Source organism: Lutjanus erythropterus, chromosome 11 (assembly GCF_056507025.1).
Source record: "Lutjanus erythropterus isolate fLutEry1 chromosome 11, fLutEry1.hap2, whole genome shotgun sequence".
NCBI lineage: Eukaryota > Metazoa > Chordata > Actinopteri > Lutjaniformes > Lutjanidae > Lutjanus > Lutjanus erythropterus.
Genome location: NC_139327.1, coordinates 22409589 through 22432085, shown reverse-complemented (window position 1 = coordinate 22432085; position 22497 = coordinate 22409589). Strand labels below are relative to the sequence as shown.

The window sequence follows — 22497 nt, the reverse complement described above, 5'->3', positions numbered from 1 at the left end:
TCTGCACGTACAGTATACTTTGGATCACTGCCTGCCATGCAAATACAGAGGAGACAAGAAGCTGGAGGACTGTTAACTGATAGAGCTCTTCTTTCTGTTACTAGAGGAGTTAAATTCAGCATGATAAAACATTCATTATACTGGATTATCTTCATTTGACTTGACAGAGGGTTGACACTGGAAAACACTTTCTATCAGTTAGTTTTTGGAATATATCAGTTACAGATTTAGTTATCCTGAGGCATGTTTTATGCTAGTGTGTCATCTGCAAAATGCCATAAATCCATAAATGTCATACTCATGAACTGAGTAATTTGCACAAACAAGGAGTTTCGCTGCACAGTATGTTGATTCCAACAGATTAACACACACAGTGAACATAATAAATACAGTGATGAATAACAATTCAACATTACATTATGTAGTACCATGCCGATATTCTGTGTCAAGACCTCTTAATTGTCAACAATGGATGATTGTTTACTATTATACTGAGACGACATTTCAGTCAAAAGGTCAGTTCACCCCAAAACCATAAATGCATTCTTTTCCTCTTACCTGTGGTGCTATTTATCCAACTACAAAGTTTTGGCAAGTTGCTAAGTTTTGGAGATATCAGCTGGAGAGATGTCTTGTTACTCTGGAACTAGATGGCACTCGGCTTGTGGGGCTCAAAGTGCTGAAAATTACATTTGAAAAATTCAACATCAATGTCTCTTTCCAAAAAACATGACCTGGTTACCCAAGATAATCCACAGACCTCATTCTGAGCAGTTTCATGCAGGAACTGCTTTCTTTCTAACAAACTACAGAAGAGATCTTCGGATACCATTTCTCCTCCTTCTCAATACCTAAACTTTGTGTATCTGCTGATACCAATCAAGTACTGACCCGATACCAATAAGAGTTCAATCCACTCCGTCCAGTCTGATTCCCCCACAACTCCAAACAGTGCAGTCTAATTCAGGTCACAATCACAAACGACAGACAACTCAGTCCACTCTGGGTTTTATCACACACACACAAAAAAATATATTAAAAAATTAAGGAAATAAAGAATAAATTAACAGTGTCTGTATTCCAAGAATGTCCAATATATGTACACACTGGGTACTCGTGGTACCATTGATCAGTCAGTCAGGTTTGCAGTGTCTGCCTTAGTTAAAACACATCCACCTTATTCTGCCTCCTGACACAGACCCCTGAAACCTTCTGCCACAAAGTGGCTACAATATCACAGACTCTGCAAAACTATCTGATGCCGACATAAAGCTGGCATTTCTCTCTTCCAGTGACCAGAAAATCTGGCATACAGAACGCTGCTTTTCAGTAGCAGGGTCCTGTTTTAGGGCTAATACATTATGTGGTATCGTATCGGTGCACAGACTTGGGTACTTGCTGATACCTGATGCTGCATTTTAGGCAGTATGTGAGGCATTCACTGGTATCAGAACAATCCTAAACTACACCTGGCAACCATAACCATATTAGAGAGAAGGAAAACATCTCTGTGAAGATTATCTCCAAAACTCAGCAATTCACAACAAAACGATCTAGATGGATAAACAGAGGAAAAATACATATTTTAAATTTTTGAGTTAACAGTCCTTTTAAAGGAAATAAAACAAATGATGAATCTTTAGTGTTATCCCATTCCCCAACAACAAATTTACATGATTTTATGTCAAAATATTAGGGTTAGTAATATTAGACAGCTACAGTAATCTTCAGTGTGAAGAAAGGTAACCATAGACAAATATACTCTGTTTTAGCAGGGCTGAAAGACACGACCCTAGATGTCAATGATATGTCCTCCTTAACTTTAAAAAAAGGCAACTTAAGACAAACACATTTCAAAGTATCAATGCGAAAACAAACGAAATGTAATGACTTCCTTTTAAATAGTCTGTTAAGCGATTAAATAATGGTGTGAATCCACTCAAGTTTGTTGGATCTGAACTGACTGATACCCATCAACTGTCCCTCGAAGCCTCCTCAGTCCTCAGCGAGACTGAACCAATCAATTCTGCTTAAACAATCCATTATAAACATCTCTCTCAATTCTCTTTGGGTAAAAAAAAAAAAAAAAAACACAAGTAGTAAAGACCCGAACCGGTATAACTTTGGGAAGCTGTGGCAGTGTTCCTCAAGATGATCTTTGCATATACGAGTTTAAGTCAAAGAATTTTCAGGTTATGACTGAAATCTGATAAATTACAGTCTATGAGCACTGCAGGTACCTGCAGTGTCTAAAACACCAGCACACATCGCCCAAACAGTCTACCATCCTTCACTCTGAAGCATAAGGACATACAGCTGACTAGAACCGAAATAATTACAAAATTAAAAAGCAAAAACTAAACTAAACACAACATTGTGTTTTTTTTTTCAGAAGCTACAAACAATCATTTAATATTTATCTCAACAGTGAAACAGTACTTAATTTTAAATGTACATCGATTTGAAATGTCTGGACATTCCTTTCCAGTGTACCATAAAAATCCCCTTCATGTGTAGTTTGAAATAATTTTCTGAACTTATCTTTCTTTCTTCGAGGCCACATTTTCATTTAGTACATTAGCTCATACTGTATATAAGGAGGCACACCAGGAGAGCGATAAGGTCTGGAAGAGTTTTGATATAGTGTTTGGTCACATTTGACCACGTTTTAATGCGTTATACCTTTTCTAATCTGTTTGTGTTAATAAGCTATTGTGGGAAGATTAACTTAAGAGCACTGGGAGCACTTGAGGAGTACAATAATGGCCTTGAACATGACGAACACAAGCTCACACAGCCAAATAGTGTTGAGATAGAAGGAGGGGTGAGAAGGGAGAGATGAACAGTTTCTCTGGGAACGAAGCACAAAGAGAAGGTTAGAGTGAAAAAAAGGAAGTTGGAGAGAGGCACTAAAAGCCCCCAGACTGTTCATAAAACTGGCCACTTGGTTTCCTGCTGCATTTAGCCCATTCATCAGTAATACCCTGCAATCCATCTGTTCAGTCCAGCCACACACTCATCTTCACACATCTTCATCCACCCAGTTATCTGTGTGTGTTTCTCTCTGTAGTGGTCCTCTGTACTGTAAGTAGGGGGTTTCAACAGGTTACAGGTGGAGGTGGTCGAGAAGGAGGCCCACAGGAGGTCCTGCAGATCCCCCCCTCACTGCTCCTCTAACCAGGAGGGCTTGTCAGCCCCTGGAGGCCTCAACTTTATGTTGAACTGCTTCAGCGTCTGCTCCAGCTGCTGCTGGTTGCCAGCAAAGTACGCCGAGATGGCGTTGTGGAAGAGGAGGAGCTGCTTATGCATCACTTTCACCTGAGAGAGAGAAACAAGGAATCTTAGAAACCACGTCAAGTCAAACCTGGATGTTTTTTTCACTCAAGGTTACGTTCACATGTAGCAAGGGTTAGTGTTTTCCAGGGTATTTTTAAATCCCAAAGGTATGATACAGTACCTTCATAGCAAATAAGGTTGTCTGACACCTGTTGTTGCAACTGTTGTGAGATTTTGAACCGGTCGCTAGTGATGTGTGTGATTAGTTAATTAAACGATTAAAATTAACTGGCTTTGTGCGTTATTAAAGTATTAATGATTTAAGATGTTACACAGCTCTTAGCCACTGGCAGGGGCTGCAGCCCCGACAAACAACAGGGCCTCTCTTCCTGCACTAAAGCCCAGATATTGTTGTCACTGGTCTGCTCGGTCTGAAAAGGTAACAGATTTAGTGAGCTGTTGCACAATTCATAGTGCACGGCGCGATGTGCCACCCCTCTCAGTGGCATTCCAAATACAATTTGTTATTGAGGAATGTGATTAACAGCTTCAAATGGCTCTTAATAAACAAAATATTTTTCTAGGCAACATTTAACCTTACTGACTAAATTTTGACTCTTTTCTTACTTTTAGACTAGTCAGCTGATCTAAATTAAAATTTCAATTTGATCAACAAGGAAATTAGGTGCCAGGAACATAGCCCTGAACCAGAGAACAGAGACAATTTTTTTAATTAAGGCTTTTTGTGGAGCAGTGGCTGCTACTTCTGTCCGGAGGGGAGTGTCAACGTGAAGGCAGGAGTGGTGAAATCGTGACATAAATGTCTTCACATTTCATCCAAAATCTCAGGATGTCAGGGGCTTAATCTGATGATGATGCAGGCCTACCCTGCTCACTAACCTTATTCTCCTCCAGGAACTTGAGTTTAATGGTGACATCTGAACGGAGACGTTCATACTTGTCCTTCTGGATTTGGTACTGTTGCTGAGCAGCATCTATGCGGGCCATGGCTACAGCGTCCCTTGGACCCAGACTCAGTTCCTCCAGGTCTGACCGGTAGGCATCGAACTCCAGTCTACTCATGAAGGGAGGAGAGAAAATACAGTTTTAAAGGCCATAAAACCTTGTTCACTATGATAAATGATGGGATTTTCAACTTTAAAAACTGTTTTGGCTTTTCTCACATTAGAGTCTGACAGATACTGGATTTCTGGGGCTGATATTGAACAGCACACAGGCTGATACCAATATATCTGTCATAGACCAATATCTAATCAGTCAAGCTCTATCACACATGATGGATTCATCTATTTGTTTGTGTTTCTTATTTCTGAATCAAATCTTATCAAACCACACTCACACAGTCCTGATGAAGCTGATTATCTGAGTTTTAAAGTGTTTAGAGCTTACAAAAACAACACCAAAGATGTTATTTTCCAAACACTAACTTTGATTGTCACTTAATTTAGTCCTAAAATTTCACTGATTCATAGAAAAAAGTTGACATTTGAAAATGAGTGAGGACTTCATTTGCAAACAACAGATAAACACCATTATTAATATGAATAAATCAACACCAGTCTAACTGATATTCCCCTAAGTGCACGATGAAAAAACATCCCTTATGATGATTTTAAAAATTTGAGATATAAACAACCCAACACCAGTTTGACCGATATTCCTTGGCGTGCACCAACAAAAAAAAGAATACATGATTTGGGAAAACAAATAAAAATAGAGGTGTTTTTTTTTTTTTTTTGCAAATGAACGCTTATAGTTCAGTTGCTGTTACCAAAAGGTGGGTATATTTTAAAGCTCTGAACACTGAATGATGATTTTAAACATCAATATAAAAGCCACTCACACAGCAGCATTCAACATGGGCATCAAGTATTCATCATAGCTTACAGAGATGGAAATATATCCTTGCCATTTATATCATTAAATGAATATAGCAATTTTATTTGGTCAGTGTGGGGATTCAATCAACTCAAAACACACCACCACCACTTAAACCTGATCTGTCTGATCCTCATAATAAATAGAATTTTCAGTGCATCTATGTGTTTGAGAGGTTGCATGTTTAAGTAATTTCTTTATTCTAAACTGTGGCTTGGTCTCAGATTAATGTATTAGGATTTATTGCAATATTTCTTTTGCACCATCATGATATCAGTACTTCCGTTTTTAAGTTTTGTCCATATCCCCTTTGCTTAACCTCATTTAAATAAAGTTACCATACCGTCTCTTTATATATATATTTATATGTATATATATATATATATATATATATATATATATATATTTATATATATATATATATATGTATACACACACACACACACATATATACTAAATGTACTACACGTCCTTACCTAGCATTTTCATACATCTTGATCGTCATCAGAGTGTCCTCCATTGTCTTGTTGACCAGTGTGTTGATGCTTGACACAAAGAAGTTAATAGCACCAAGTAAAGTCTCCCCGTTCTTACACAGCAACTTCTGAGTCTCTGCATTGTAGCCAAACTCATCCTGTAAAGGCAAACACAACAAAACACAAATAGTATCAATACTTTTAAAAGCTGTCTACAGAAACCTAACCAGAGCACCCTTACCTCATGTTATTCAACTTTCAAGCGCAGATCAATTGTCTCAGAGTTAAGAAAAGGCTACATGAAAGATTTTGACGTCTCACCCGTAGCTCTGGAGATTTCTGACTGAGGTCAGCAAAGGTGTCGCCCAGCGCGTGCTGCGTCTGCACCATGTTGTAGAAGTGGTTGGTCAGCGCTCTGGCCAATCGCAGCACATTCTCATATTTCCTCTTAGTGTCTCTCAGCACCTCAATCTGAGCCTCCAGCTCCAGGTCCACAGTCCTAGAACCCCGACCGAAACGCTCTGAGAGCATTTGTTTTGTACACTGAAAAAATGAAGGAAGACACAGACAGATATTAGTAACACAATACAACTTATCTCTGTGACTGTTATCATACTGCATGAAGACATGGGATACCTTGTAAGTATTGAGGCCCCACTTCTTCATTGTTTCTAGCTTTTCCACAGCCACGCCGCGGGTCGTTTCTTCTGCCGTCATTGAAGAGCTGCTGCTGCTGTGGTGCATGTTGGAACCTGAGAGATGAGACCCAAACGTAGAAACATGAGGAAATGGTAAATAACAAACACAAGCAAACAAACACTCTGAGGCAGACGACAAGATTAACCCCCAGCAAAGAGTAGACCAAACAGATAATCGTTAAAGGGATAGTTCAGATTATTTAAAGTGGGGTTGTAAAAGGTACTTATTCATAATCAGTGTATTAACAACAGTATATGTATATAAAACATCAATCAGTCAAAATGTATACTATACTTAGAATACCTATTTTACTATAAGGAAAGCCCTCAGTCTGTTAGTTTGTGTAATTGTGTGACTTTGGTAAATCCAAACTTAACTTTTAAAACACCAAAGTCACAACACAACACAAATTAACTGACCGATTGAGATTGTGGTAAACCAGAAACTCCTGTGTTCTGTGAGGTAAAATTACTGATTTTGCCAGTTGAGTTTGGTTAAGGGAGAGAGAGTCATATTTGGCTCCTATACTGGCAGTTTCCAGTCAGAAAAGGCTGTCAGAAGTTTCTTTTTAAGTGGCCAAAATACTTTCTGTTGCTGACCCTGTACACATCAGTACATTACTTACCTTCTGTGCTGCTACTCATCTCTGCTTCTTAGAAGTGCGCTGTGGTGATACTTATCTACTGTAGTTAATACACTAACTGTCACTAAGTACCTCATACAACGCCTCATAAACCACCATAAAACATGCAAAGCAGTGAGATAGAATTTATGAGTGAGTAAACAGCAGGATCAATCAAACAAGTCTACATACTTTAAACTTCAGGGATATTTTGGGTCACAGATAAAATGGAAATCTGACGTCACCCACTTTCCCTTCCCAATACCTTTGTATTCATTTGATTGGCTCGCTATGTGGTAGAGGAAAGAACTGCTCGGGGGAACGCTACTTCTCCTGGCCGTCGTACGCAGGTCTGTGACAGTGGATGGGCGGTCCGGTATGGATGAAGGAAGGGTTCGGTATGAATCAGGGAAGGGTTCGTGAGCGGGATTTACATTGGGGATTTTTTTTTGAAATGATAGGAATATGTTTTTTTCAGGATTCAGGATTTAAATGATAATTATTGAGGTTGAGCAAGCATGCCAAAAATGGAATGATAATGTAGGAGGAGAAGATTGTGGGGAGGAGCAGGGAGATGTACAGAAAAAGACAGAAAAGTAAGAAGACAAAAGGGAGAAGAGGAAGATGAGCAGCACGTGGGAGGAAATGGTGAAAAGGAGGCGGAGGACAAAGATAGACAAGATGAAAAGACAACATTTAGTGCATGACACTCAGTGAACAATGCAGACAAATGAGTGATGATGATGAAGACGGGGGCAGTTTGAATTGCAGCGATAGTGTGACATTAAATAAACCAGATCAGCTTTCATTACATAACAATAAATGGAAATTATGAACATGAGAGAACTGGGGGCCTCTAAAAAGTTTACACCTAATAATAGCTTCCTTTTGATATATTTTAATATTCAAGGTGTTAATACAAATACACACCAAGACAGACATGAGGATGGTCTCTGTTTTGCAACAGAGAAGTTCAGAGATCAGTTTGGTGAGCTATTCTGGGAAAAACTTTGAAAAGCGTAAACCCCTTAATGGATGAGCTTAAAACTGCAAGAGAAACTGCACAGAAAATAGACCAATAATATAAAAAATATACAGTGTGATAGAAAAAGCCAAAGTATGTTCAAGATGAGCAAAAGGCAGAAAATAGCATACTGCCCCTCTCTCCACTGATTAAGAGAAAAAATTAAGAAAGACGACAGAGACGTTAGCTCCCAGATATTTTTAAAAAAGCACACTCAGTATAAAAAGCACCTTTCCAAAATGAGATATCCATTAGAAACAGTAAAAAACTAAAAAATATTTAGTTTATTAAACAGTTCATTAACACTTCTTTCAATATAACAGTATATAAAAACCGGATGTTCTTTGCTCTATAAACATTCCCCAAAAAAGATTCTATCACATTTTGGAAATAAGCTCTGTGAGGTTAATAATAATTAGGTCTAAGGGGCCACCTAATGCTGTAACTTGGATCCTTTTGTTAAACTCCGCATTGTAGCGCACAGCAGGGCCTGAGAGAGACAGTGGGACAAGATACAGAAATATTAGTATCAAATTAGTGGTAAAGAGAGTGTTGTTATTTCCCTTTGACACTGTGTATACAACTACACTGCTGAAGTCAACGCCTTAAACTAAAAAAACAAAAAACATGTTAATCAATTAAAGCTTAGTATCACACAACATGTGAAGAAACCGAGCTAGAAAAAACGTTCCGTTAACAATCAGTGGGTAGCATCGTGTTTGACGAGGGGCATCTATGAAATTTTTGTCATGATATAGCTTTGAACCATTGATGGACCTTTATTAACACTGACATATTCGATAAGAAACTTTTCAGTAGTGTTACAGCACAGTTAAAGTGCTGCAGTATAACCAACATGAGACGGTCAGGAGTTTTTCTGAGGCATGTAAATTAAGACAATGCAAAGTGTCTGTGTTGTTTGGGGTGGGCTGTTACAGGAACTGATGAGATAATTAAAAGAAAGTCAGTTTAAGGATCCATAAGTCTGAGGGCTCATCAGACATCAAGACATTGCACAGCAGTGTAACTCTGAAAACTTATCATAATCGCAACAATTTTATCTTTGGTTGACATGATTGCAAACTGAACAGTACGAATACTGCATTCACAAAAGCAATTTAAGATAAATGTGCCCTGGCATATAAAGTTAATTGTCATGTTTAATCTAGGTCTGCAACATCTGTAAAATGCCAGACACCCCCCAGTTTCTCAAAGTCCAAGGTGACATGTGTTTAAATGTCTTGTTTTGTCCATCCAAAAACCAAAGATATTCAGTTTATTATGGTGGCAAAAGGAGAAAACTAGGAAATATCCATATTTGAGAGGTTGAAAATGGCATTTCCGGCCATTTTTGCATGAAATATTACTTTAGCCATTAATAAATCATCAAAATAGTTTAATAGCTTAATTCCGTTTTACCAGCTGCTAGATCTAACTTGCAAGTGGGCAATCCTTATCACTGAGCCCCAGGTTAAACTTGTTTGTAGTATGAGCCTGCCTTTTCCTGCTCGAGCTCTTTGTGTCATCACCTGGCACCTCTGATGGAATGAGGAGACTTTGTCCCTCAAAATACACAGCCTTATGCAGTGGCAGAAGATTAAACAGCCCCTTTAAAAGTTTTTTTTTACTTAAATAGCATGGCATTTCTATCCGGTCTGGTAACTACGATAGGTATAGTTTAAAAACTAATCTTTTTCAAACATGCAGTTTGGGACTTAATCCAGTAAATACATTAACTAATAGATTACACACTTTCTCACACATCTGTAAATAGAACAGGGACCTCTGAGGCACATTTTCAGATACAGCGGAGGCCCGAGTGAGGGATGAATCAGCACAGTAATTGACCACCAATTACAACAGATTAATTGCAGCATGATCTCATGGGAAGAATGACTAGAGGCCGCAGAAATCAAACGCTTGTCCTCTGAATAAACTCACTGAGTCAGAGGCTCAGCGCAGAGTCAACAGAAGAAGTCATAATGGGACACCGAGAGTAAAGATAGGAAGAGACTGACAAAATGTCTGAGAGAAGTTAAGTAGGATTCTACCTTTGATTGAGCTGGTGGGGATGATACCCTCTGCTGTTCCTCCATAACCACCAGATACAATGCTTGTTTCATTCAGATTGGGACCCGATACCATCACCTGCTGTAGATCCTGCAAAGCGTATAAATTAAAAAAAAAAAAAGAAGAAGAACAAGAACAGGGAAGGATAGAGAGGGTTTTGGGTAGGGACATGTACAGTAGACAGGAGATTATGACTTGAATGTTAAATTCAGACAATGCAGGTTAAAGGTTTAATCACTAGAGGGGGACAAACACTGCTATGTTAGGAAGGTTAGTCACTACACACAAGGCAATCTAACTTCAACCACTTATCTGGAAGCCAGCAGGGAAAACTACTCAGTTTGTCAGGGACAGAAAACACGCCGCTAAAATGAACAGTCAATAATCAACCGGACTAATCACTTGAACAGAGTCTCCTGTCAGGAAGGGAGCAACCAAGAGGACTACAATACCACAAAGTCTAACCCTGAGCGGTGATTCCAGTGATCTATGGCGCAGGAAATGCTCAAGCAAACTACTTTCCCCTTCCAAAATAATCACAGCCTTTAGTGAAGCTCTGGATCATGAGGGGAACTGTGTTACGAGCCACACGATCCATCTTGTGTGCGTTTCCCTTAATTTAACTCACTTTGTCCTTTTGTTTGCCTTCCTGCTCAAGTATCAGCTAGTAAAGATTTTTGAGGGATTTATGGAAAAGGAAAATCTGGCCTGAACAGGTTTCTCAATTTTGCACACCATATGTGAGCTTGGTTTCAACAACAAACAGGCCTTATTTTAACTCCTGTCTGTGCCATGAGCAAGCCTCTTATTTCATGTGCTACAAACACTGCACAGCGCACACTGACTGAACCTTTGGCAAAGACCCATATCGTCCATCGTAAAAAGTAAACAGAGCATAATATATAGGACACTTCCTGAAACCTTGGGTCTTAGATGCTTCAGTAAGATTGCGATAAGGGAACTCTGGAAGGGAGGCGGCTGTTTCCTTTTTGTAAAAACAAAGAGTGTGTTTGATGCTTCCAAAAGGCAGCAAAAATATAACTGCTGTGATTTCTGCTGCTGGACAGGATTCAATGAGGAAAAAATCAGCATGAAGCAAACTGTGTCTATTACAAATGTGTGTTGGATCTACTTCCAGGGATCATAATACAACCGTTATTACTGCTATTAGTGTTATGTGTACTGTTACATGAGGCTGAGACTGAATTTCACTTTAGTAGTGAAAAGTTCTCTGTCAGTTGATGTTGATGGACTGTTTGTGTTCACATTCAGTGTTTTCACCATCTAGAAAGTTTGGGCTATTGGATGAACATATTGCCGATCAATGATGGGCTGAATCCATTGCCGGTTAATTTTTTTTTTTTTTTTTTTTTTTTTTGCAGATTTTGGGGTAACATTTGTAATTTTATTTTGCTACAGAGAGGACAGACTAACAAAGACAGTTTTGTTGAGTTCTGCAAGTTTTTTCTGGCAACCGCCAATCACCAATGGATGTGCTGATGATGGTCGATTGGAAAATTTTAATGACGAAGGCACGATGACGGCAGTCCAATATCGATGAGTGAAATGTCAATGTTTGCCCGTGATACTTATATTTGATTGGCTAAGTCCCATCTTTAGTCGAAAAATGAAAGCTGTTTCATCATATTGCTGGCGTTTCCACCCTTTATCATTTTACAGACATTACAACTTGCGGTGTTATTATCTTTCTTTGTTAAATGAAGCCACACTTTCGGTTTCTTCCTCCATGTCATGACTCCTCCTTGTTGCAGGTTTCCAGCAGTGTAGATACATAAGTTTGCATCATCATTGTACAACTGTCAAAACACATGCTGGCGTTGATAAAAGGAACTGATAAGCTTGGAGGCTATGGTTCAGATGGATCAGACAATTTCAAACTGGTTCTCAACTAAAACCAGCTCTCAATACTCACTGCTATCTGCTTCAGAGCCTTCTTGGTTTGAACTTGACTTTCTTGCCGAAGCACAACTACATTTTTCATTATGACTGAGACATCGAAACAGATCGAGCACAGCCAATTCAGATCAATATTAAAGCAGTAGTATGATATGATGATTTTTAGTGTGACACCATGTGTGTTTTGTCAACCAACACCTGCTAAAATTAAGGAATCACACTCATACGTCACCCAAGCGCACACAGAATCTGGGCTATATTTGCTCAACACCCGCTAGATGGTTTTGAATCTCATAATCAAATGAAAACAGATTGTAATATGAGATGTGTTAGCTGTCAGCTATTTTGTTAACACTACACAGTTTGAAAGACATCTCTCAAAACATGTTGAGACTGAGAGACTCCCTCTATCTGAGAAGTAGTTAGTATGAGCCAGGTTAACAGGCAGCACAGTTCGAGCTGCACAGTGGTTTGCCATAAAAATGAAATATCTGACAATTTGTGTGATAAACCAACATAGTGATGCAAGGCAATTTAATGCCACACAAAGTCAAACCACTGAGCAGTGCTACAGACACTACAACATAAACACACACACACATACACACACAAATGCACAAATGGCCTGCTCACCCTGGTGCCTCTGGAGCTCCCTACCTTCTCATCTAAGCTCCACTGCAGTTTTGCAGCCTGCACAGAGATGGAGGAGGGGGGATCGACAAACACAACGACAACAAAAAAAAGAAACAAATAGAAAAGGAAAGGAGACAAAAAGAAAAATCCATGACTAAAATCATGAAACAAGATAGAACGATGTAAAAGAAATCTCAGAGAAATCATTGTAATGTCCACACAGACAGCAGGGATGTAGGATGGGGAGCAGTGATGACTGATATCACAGCAGGTCAGGATTCATCATTTAGGATAGATGGTTTATATTTAAGATTAAAGTGGATAATCCGTCTGTTGGGTAAACATGGTTTGCTGGCGTGTTGTAGCCCATCACTCTCCATCTATAGCATAGATATATTATAGACTCCTGTGTAGTAATGCTGGCATCGCGACACAACACCAACTAAAGTGGAAGCTGAAAGCATAATTTTCAGTATTTTTAATATAATTCTTTATGACCAAAATAAGTGTTCACAGTTTGTTTGTTTTTTTTTTGTTTTTTTTACGAGATTAATGCCTGCTTTGCTATTTTTTTTACACTTTGCAAAGTCACCCAGTGGGCCAGATTGGGCCCTTTGGTGGGCTGGTTCTGGCCTCTGAGCCCTATGTTTGACACCGCTGATCTATAATGCGTTACTACATCTTTGCCATGATATTATTCCATCACTGTCTGGACAAAGAAGATACTGATTCTAAAACAACACTGCAAAAATGAAGATAATTTACAAGACATTTATAGACATTAAAAGTTACATTAACATTAAGGGAAATAAATCAGGTAGAAGGAACTGTAAACAAACACAAACATCCACACAAACAAACACCAAATTTGACTGCCCAAACAACAATACTCTATTTCTGCAATTCATTTTGGGGTTGTGTCAGGAGTAACACGTAACCTTTCAGCAAAATGGCCATCATTATAGCAACAGCGCTAATTTCTGTAGCCTAGAACGACAGTTTAACATTTTAACCTTTTGCAAAGACAAATATTTTAACCACACATATTTATAATTCATAAAAACATGAGCATGAGCACTCGATACCTAATCAGTCCTGTCCTAAGGTTGTCAAAAGTATCGAAGTATCAATATTTTTTCAATAGCACATTTCAAACAAAACAATATTAGTTACCGAAAGCACCAAAGCTATAAAGAGATGATCTAAGGACTCATTTCAGATTTCAGTTCAGTCTTTATTGTCCTGCCTGAAATTTAACTTGTCGCCGACAGTGTTTAGTGACGTTTTCTGTACCAACACTGTGAGCAGGTTGTGAATAAAAAAAGGAAGAAAAATCTTACTTTGTGTGCCTCTGACTTGTTTTTCCTTTCTGCTGTTGTATCAAAAGGGGTACTGAGTATCGGCTATTTTTTTTTTAATAGTAATGTATCAAAGTTTAAAATTCTGGTATCATTACAACTCTAATCAACAAAAAAAAATGTGTTAAAATGAAGGACTAAGCCTGCTTAACTTCATACCCTCCTCTTTTCACTCTGTGTATCTCTTTTTATAGAGATCTGCCTCATGTTGTGGCATCTGTTCAATGTGGGAGAGAACTGACGCAGACACCGATGCCTCCCTGGACACTTTGTTGACACAGTGCCTGTTCCCTGAGACGAAGGGAACTCAACACCTTTAAGTCATCATAAAACAATCTGGTTGTCACATCTCAACAATGAGGTTTGGTAGGCTTGTGAAAATATTTTGCCTAGCTGTTCATAAAACAGACTGCCATGGCATCATATACATAGGGTGGACAGCAGAGGCTCTACTTTAAAATGCCACAAACCAATATATTCCAAAATTGGGGTATCTCCAAATTGAAAAGACAAGTAATCACCTCTAAGAACCTGTGTGTAACAGTATAAGTACCTTTACCTTGGTGATTGTCTGAAGAGACACCAGTGAGCCACTGTGATGCATCTGATGCTTTTACCAGGATGCTGCTGGCAGTCAGTCCTATCTCTGTCACTGTCAAGCTGCCAATCACCATCCCCGTTCTGACACAATCGCGATGCAACGACATCTACAACTGAGACTTCTGCTCTTCCTTCACCTGCCACTCTTTGTCTCCATCTGCACAAGCAACACAGACTACTGCAGCAGCTTTAACCAAACACGCTGCACAGTAGATATCAATCTGATTTCAGAGGGCTTTCACCCAAGGACAAAGCAGAGCCAGTTTCAGATTAATTGCAGTGTTGCCATGACAACTGGTTAATATCCAGCACTAAACAGTGCAGCTAAACGCTTCTCATACATGAACACACTGAATGGAGGTAGCCACACCAAATGGTTGAATACTTGTCTCACCAAGCAAGCTCAGTGAGAAGGTGGGGCTTTATTTTACCGCTTGAGCGGAGCGACGCAAAGTTTGGTGAGCAAATAACACAATTAACTGCCAATGCTTCTTCCAGGATCTTGAGCCTGTTTGTCCAACAAGGTGTGCCTCATGACGCAGGAAAATGAGCAGCCTGTTCCACATAACTTACTCTGCAACTGCACTGTTATTCCACTCAAAGTGACTCTGACTAAGACACTCCTCACGATGATGGACACAAAATGTTGCTCAACTCGCTGTGCTGGAGCATACTGTCTTTTGCCTTTAAATACCCCTGTACATATCCGATATATTGACATATTACCCCTTTGGCTATGACAAAAGATCATCAGAGAAAATTCTACTCATGATCCCAACCACCGAACCAAACTGGGTCAATTTGTTGTTTCCTTTCACTCCCCACACACCAAGAAGAAGCTGCAAAGCATACTTAACTTGTATTCTTTGCCCTCTTTTAACTAAACCACATCACTGACTCCCTGATATTGTAAGTCAAACAAAAAAAATAAGTAAAATAAAATAAGTGAGGCCCACAAGTGCTTTGGTACATGAATATTCCCCACCTGGACAGCACCAACTACCACCAAGAGTTTAGCATTTCTGTTAAACACATTGTGTTGGGGTTAACCAAACACTCGAGAGACGTGTCTGAAACCCAGAACAAGAGGCCACATGAGCTGTTAATGGGAACAACTGGTTCTCAAGGAGACAGCTGGTCTCCAACACCTGATTTCCCAATAGGATCCCTTTCCCCAGTTGGAACTGAGCAGTCTCCTGGACTTCTGGCAGTGAGTGACAGCAAATACATAATATAATAAATGTTGAGCCTAGACAGAGGAGAATATTTAAGATCATGAAAAGAGAACAAACACTCTGCTCTGAGCAGCTGAGTAGAGATACATTAACAGTAAGTAACTGGGCTCATTAATGCAGCCACTGTTCATGACTGACAACGGTATTTAGGCCTACTTAGAGGCATGAGTCCTAAATTGCATTGTTCATATTACCGCAGAGTGGTGCTGTGGTGTGAATGGTATTAAAAGAGCAAGTTCGCTTAACTAATCTTGTGATGGCTGAGAACAAAACCCATGACCACAATGCCAACTTCAACAACTGAAGGCATTAACAGTGATATTACATAATGACATCAGATAGCTTAAGTAGGTTTGACTTTATTCATGTGCTCTCATGTGAATGATGTAACCTTTGGGGGGAAAGAACTGTATCATTGAATGCATCACTGAATACATCAAGATAAGGCTATAGTTAGAATTTTCCTTAAGAGGACGAACTAGAGCAAGAAAAAGAAATGTTCCCAAAGAAAGAACTGAAAGTCACTGTGATCTTGATCAAAATCTTTCTGATGATCTTTCAAAACCAACTCCAACTCCATAAACAACATCAAAAATTTTACCTCGCAGAACATGGCAGTTGCTGGTCTACTGCTGCCTTTATTTGTTAGGTTTGTTCGTGTTATCGTGTGACTACAGTGAGTCCGAACTACCCTTTTAAAACACTGACACACACAATGACACACACAAACTAACAGACTGAGGCAGCAGTAGACCAGCAACTGCCATGTTCTGCGTTACAATGACTGATTTCTCCTGAAATGTTTGGTTTGTTTGAAGACCTGACAGGAAGGGAAAGTGGTGAAAATGTTGTTAATATAGTATAAACTTGAACGGATACTGATTTTTTTTTTTTGTTGTTGTTGGTGGACCTTTTTTAAATGGTTAAAAATGCCTTTTGTATCTGATCCTGTCCACAACAGAACATTGCTTGGCTTCTGCGCTGGTATTCCTCTCTGTTTCTCCTAAGCGAGGGCATGCCGACTGTCATTTACTGTAGATAATACACTGACTATTGATAAGGACCTCATACAACCCAACATCAAATAATCCAAACTATCCCTTTAAAACTAATACATGTGTGTAATAGCTAGATGAAACTAAAATCATATTGTTGCTGCTGCTATAAACGGCCAGCAATGATCAACAGTATTAGACCTTCTCTTTAATATAGTAAAAAAATAAGATAAATTACTGGCAAGTAAATGAAAAAGAAAATAAACTCTGTATTCTTTACTGTTTGCTCCTCTGTTTGTTTCAGTTTGGTTTTGAGTATGTAAATTTATTTTCTGACAGCTTGGGACCACAAGTGTGTAAACACTAACAGTTTGCACGTTTCCTTGTGTAATAAGTAAATAACAACTACCCACAGCGATCTCAAAATGTAACACACAATAGGCCGTCACCTGATACAGTAGCTTTGACCCACCTGTTCAAGGCTGTCGTCCTCTGGTAGTGTCCCTGTGTCACCATTACTGTTGATAGGAATCTCCATCGTGGCAGCTTTACTCATAATGCTGTCTGTCATAATGCACTGAATCTGTGAGCAAAACAGAGAGAGATAAAGTGTGGATACAAGAGACCACTGCATGTAAATAAAGTGAAAAAGGCAGAGACAGAAAAACAGCGAGGCCTAAATGCTGCTTTGAAGAGGAGAGACCAAAGAGCGTAGTCAAAACAGCTAAATCATTAGGCAGATGGGATTATAATTGCCACAAACAAGCGAGGAGGTGGTTTTCAAAGAGCAAGGCTACCGGCGCTCAGCATAAAAAAAACCCCCACACACCTCCAAAAGCCCCGTGCAGAGGAGCCGCCACTACAATGAGCTGTCCTGCTGAAGTGGCCACTCTACTCTACAGCTCAATTACACCGGAGCAGATTTTAGCAGCATGATCACCCCTCTCTAAAATCCTAGACTAGAGGGGAGACAGCAATCGAGCTGCAACTGAGGTAATCCTTAGTGTGTTATCATTATCAATTAATCTGTCGATCATTTACTCAATTAACTGATGAATTGTTTGCTTCATAAAATGTATGAAAATGTTGCCCACTGTTCCCAAAGCCCAAAATACAGTCCTCAAATGTCTTGTTTTGTCCACAACTCAAAAGATATTCAGTTCTCTGTCATAGAGGACTTAAGAAATACAAAATATTCACATTTGAGAAGCTGAAATCACAGATTTTTTTTTGAATTTTCAAGCCTTTCCAGTAACATATAGCTGTGATAACTTACATATTTATATACATACACCTGAAATTATTATTTCACTTCTGCATCACAGATGCAAATCAGATGCTACTGTGCTATGAAAGAATGAACTTATTTTATTTCTTTATCTAAAATGCTAACTATTGAGTCAGGAGGCAAGTCATTGTGAACATAATGCAATTACAAACCCAACAGTTGCAAGAACTTCAGCATAAATCCAAGCACTTTTCAAATCTTGAAAACACAAAAACATTCAAGTACTGTCAAGGATTTCCAGCACCCGTACAAACTCTGTTTTTAAATGACAACTGACTGATCAGTCGTTGCAGCTCTACAACATTGTGAAGTCATTATAATGTGTCAAACTGATTTAGAGCTGCAACAATAAATCTAATAATTCTTTTTCTGATTGATTATTAATTAATTGCTAACTACTTTGATGGTCGAAAAAAACAGTCAAAATTCTCTGATTCGAGCTCATTAAATATGAATATTTTCTGGGTTCTTTACTCCTCAGTGACAATAAACTGAATATCTTTGGGATGTGGGCAAAACAAGACATTTGTGGACGTCATCTTGGGCTTTGGAAAACACTGATAGCCATTTTTACACTATTTTCTGGCATTTTATAGACCAACAACAATCAATTAATTGAGAAAATAATCGACAGATTAATCAATGATGAAAATAATTTTTAGTTGCAGCCCTAAACTGATTTGGCCTGTTACAGGTTCAAGTTGTATAACAGCATAATGCAGAACAACATTTGCAAAAAAAAGAAAATGCTAGACAAGCAACTCCTATTTTTGACTTGAACTGTAATAATGAATTCACAGCTTAATGAATTCACTCCCACAAAAACTAATGAGGGGTCTGCATATATGGCCACTGTATGTGTGTGAGAGAAAAGGCCACAGATGACACGGTGGTGCAAAATGCAGGCCAATGTGAGGGCCTCAGATGTGGCGCTTATCATGGTTCTCACATTGCAAAGCAGGGTGTTGGTTAAACAGGTAAACATCACACTTTGATAAAGTCCAGAATGTACAGCAGCACTGCAAAGGGAGACACACAAAAGCCAACAATACAACAGATGATTCATATGCACTTGTGGGTGTTTTGTGGCTTTTTGTTCTTTGGACCAAAAGAAAAGGCCTGGAAACTGTTGTAATGTGTGTTGATTTTATTCAAATGGAGAAACTATCACAGCTGCATTTAAGTGACTGTGACGCTAAAATGTCATATTTTTGGCTGCTAAAAGATGAATCAAAGAACATCTGAAAACTGGTTATTAAAAGTTTAAAATATTTATATTTTTAATTCAACATTCTGTTTTTAATTGATGACTAAACGCTGATAACATGCAGCCTTATAATTAAACATGACTACTGTATATTGTGCTTTTAATCCCATCAGATGTGTAATCTCGCATGCCTTTGAAACAGTAAATCTAGCAGGGTAGGCCATAACTCATATGCAGCATATAACTAATAATGTGGTACTTGAGTTACAAGAAAAGCTTGTTCTTCTTGCAAGATTTGGTGCCACGTGGCTGACTGAACATAATAACATAGCAGGTTTATAGCAGTTAGATCACTTGCTGGCACCAATATCACAGATGTTGCCTGAAGGGAGACATGAGTAGCACTTGTTTACATTTGCTCTGACCTCGCCTAAGTGGGCTTTTCCATTATAAATGCACACTTGGCCATGCCCAGTCCATTTCCTGAGGAATGACACATCTCTGTTGACTTAAGACACTGGAAGCTGTGCTTCTCTTGCACAGCAATACTCAATGCAGAAAGAGTCTCCTAAAACAACTTACTGCACCTGTGTGTCAGAGCTTATAAAGAAATAAATGGCTTGACATCTTGTGTACATTAACAGATACCTCATATTAGTCCAAACTGATTCAACTTGTAGTGTTGTAAACTGGAAATCAAGAGGGCAGTTTGCTCATTGAACTGAGATTCTACACTTATAATACAAGACACTCATAAGCTTTTTATGACAGACTAAACAACTTCATAGCGTGAGCAACCAGCTTAGCTGCTTTGCATATCATCTACATCTGAAACAGGACCTGCCTTGCTGTGCCTCAGTCTACAATATTTTGTCTCCAAGTCACTTAGGTCAGGTTGAATACATGTATGCATGGTTTAAAAACAAGCATAAGGCTGTATTTGTAAATGAGTAGGTACTAGCATGGCTGTGTTGATGCATGTGCGTCTGAATAGATTATGTACAGCTTTTATGTAGATTTTTTAGAATGAACATAATGTACATAAATATAAATGCTGCTTTTAATCAGTTGTTAACTGTGAGCATGAGTATAGGCTAAATAAAGTCAACTCAATCCATGTGAAATGACAACAGGGTGAGCTTGGACAGTAATTCAGATGTTAGTTATTAACTGTTTATTATTAGGAACGAGCAGCTTCCAAAATATCTTAAAATACCCATTTAGAGGCACAGAATATGCTACAACAGAGGGCATGTACTTTCTTAATTCTAAAGGAAGGAAGAGTCAGTAGTTTACTTCTATAGTGCGAGATTTCTATCATGGAGAAGTAACAGAGACTTTACTAAACTTACTTACTAATCCCAGAAAAGAAACTGGCAGTTCTCCTGGGTGAAGGGACAACAGCTCCTCTGGCAGCTAAATATGCATCTGTCTGCCATAGACCGAGGAAAAACTACAAGTTCCCAAAGAAATAGGGAGTTATATGGCACTAAGTTATTGTATTAGATTGTAGTGTATTGTATTATTTTGTAAAGCAACCAAAGAACAAAAAATGTACTGCCTCAGTGTAGTATAGCACCTGAAACACCTGCATTGCTTTTGCAACCATATATTTTTGTTCATGCTAATAAAGCTATTTGAATTAAACCGAATGGAAAGACTGCATCGTTATGAACAAATTGCACAATCTAAAAAAAAATCCTGGTAGCCATAACAGGTGCACGAGCACAGGTGTAAAGTCTCCAGCAGGTAAGGCTACATGCAGGAGGCCCCCGGTGGGTTCAATCTGTCCAACATAGTGGAGATTTATTTAGGCTGGAAAAAATAACACATCATAATCGCTATTTGTTAAGAGTGTGCATTAAACTGAAGCAGTTTTTCAGGCTGGAGATGAATTTGCTCTCCAGAAAAGGCCTGCTTCCACTTCACACATGCAGCTGTTTAGAGGAAGCTGCTGAAAAGATGGTAAACAACCCAGTGAGTTCACTGTGCACAGCGGGACGGTTAACACTGGTACAAATGTGAAATCCCAAACCCAGACAACATGAAATATATTTTCAAACAGTTCGACTTACGGTGTGCTTGGTCCCGTCGTAAACACAGAGCTGTTGGTGAAGCTAGCGAGCAAAGCTAATAACAGGCTAACGGCAGTGCATCCCAGTTCATGCGCGGCTTTAGAGGAGACTGATGTGCCTTTTGTCGGTCCGAGGTTAAAAACTGTCCGTGGGAAACAACGCAGCGCCTCTGTTTAGGAATATTTTAATGACATAGTCAGGTAAATTCTTGTTCTGGCTGCGTTTGTCCTCTGACTCTTCGTAAATAATCCTCTGTCTTATGTTTTAATGAAGCAGGAGGAACGCTTTACGGAACTGACGACACCGAGGAATTCATTTTGCAGACGCGCTCCGCTCCAAAGATCGTCTATTTAAGAGATGATGGCTCAATCGGTTCAAAGGCAAAACGTACTTCTCGCCAAATTCCACATCACAAATGTAAGAGTGATAATAAATAAATAAATAAATAAATAAATAAATAAATAAATATAATGAAAAAAAAACTTCAGTTATTTATATTCATGAAGGGAGTGGAACGATACGTGGTAATTATTTTTCCTCACAAAACAAAAAGGTATCAAAACAATTAATGTAGCCTGTTTAATAGTTTTAATGTGATTATTTTGGTCACACTTGGGTTTTATTTTTATTTCAGTCTATGTAGCCTTTTGTAAATAAATACTTTTATTTTTTAATGTAAACTGTGAATTGGAACTGTTTCACCACACATGCATCATAATTTTCACTGTGCTGCTGAACTCCTGCTACAGTTTCTGTCTTTATCTTTTTGACTTTTTCGCACCTGTGTATCAGACAGCCTGAGTCCACCACTGCTGCCTTTTCATTTGAGATATACGGAGTATTCACTGGGGGATGTAAAAACATTTCAGCTACAAAATATTATAACTGAAGTAGTGTTTTCAGTGGGAATTTACTGTAACAATTAATTTCCACACATCCTTAATGTGATACATTATGTGTGCATGCAGAACGAGTGCACTGGTAATGACCGTTTGACAAACTACGTAGACAGCAGGCTTTGACCACAATTTCTGGTCACACACCTAAATTGTACCAGAAAATGGTAAAGGAGTGAGAGCTCTTAACTTTTCCTCCTTGTAGGCTGCGGCCCATCTTTGGGTGC

The 22497-nt window shown here is 38.8% G+C and overlaps 1 protein-coding gene across 9 annotated transcripts; it reads right to left on the bottom strand.

The window, feature by feature from the left end:
• Window positions 1-202: 202 nt before the first annotated feature.
• Window positions 203-21699, bottom strand: arfip2b (ADP-ribosylation factor interacting protein 2b). 9 transcript variants are annotated; one of them, XM_084729664.1, is made up of 10 exons: window positions 21375-21699; window positions 17277-17387; window positions 12617-12673; window positions 10048-10156; window positions 8430-8486; window positions 6288-6403; window positions 5973-6194; window positions 5652-5809; window positions 4177-4351; window positions 203-3318 (listed from the first exon to the last, which is right to left on the bottom strand). In XM_084729664.1, exons 2-10 carry the CDS (start codon window positions 17373-17375, stop codon window positions 3163-3165), a joined length of 1149 nt encoding a protein of 382 aa, XP_084585790.1. In that variant the 5' UTR covers window positions 17376-17387; window positions 21375-21699; the 3' UTR covers window positions 203-3162. The 9 variants fall into 9 exon arrangements, with proteins under 9 accessions (XP_084585790.1, XP_084585787.1, XP_084585789.1 ...); XM_084729661.1 differs by lacking the exon at window positions 8430-8486 and adding an exon at window positions 7238-7324; XM_084729663.1 differs by lacking the exon at window positions 8430-8486 and adding an exon at window positions 7238-7324 and having other exon boundaries at window positions 12641-12673.
• Window positions 21700-22497: the final 798 nt, after the last annotated feature.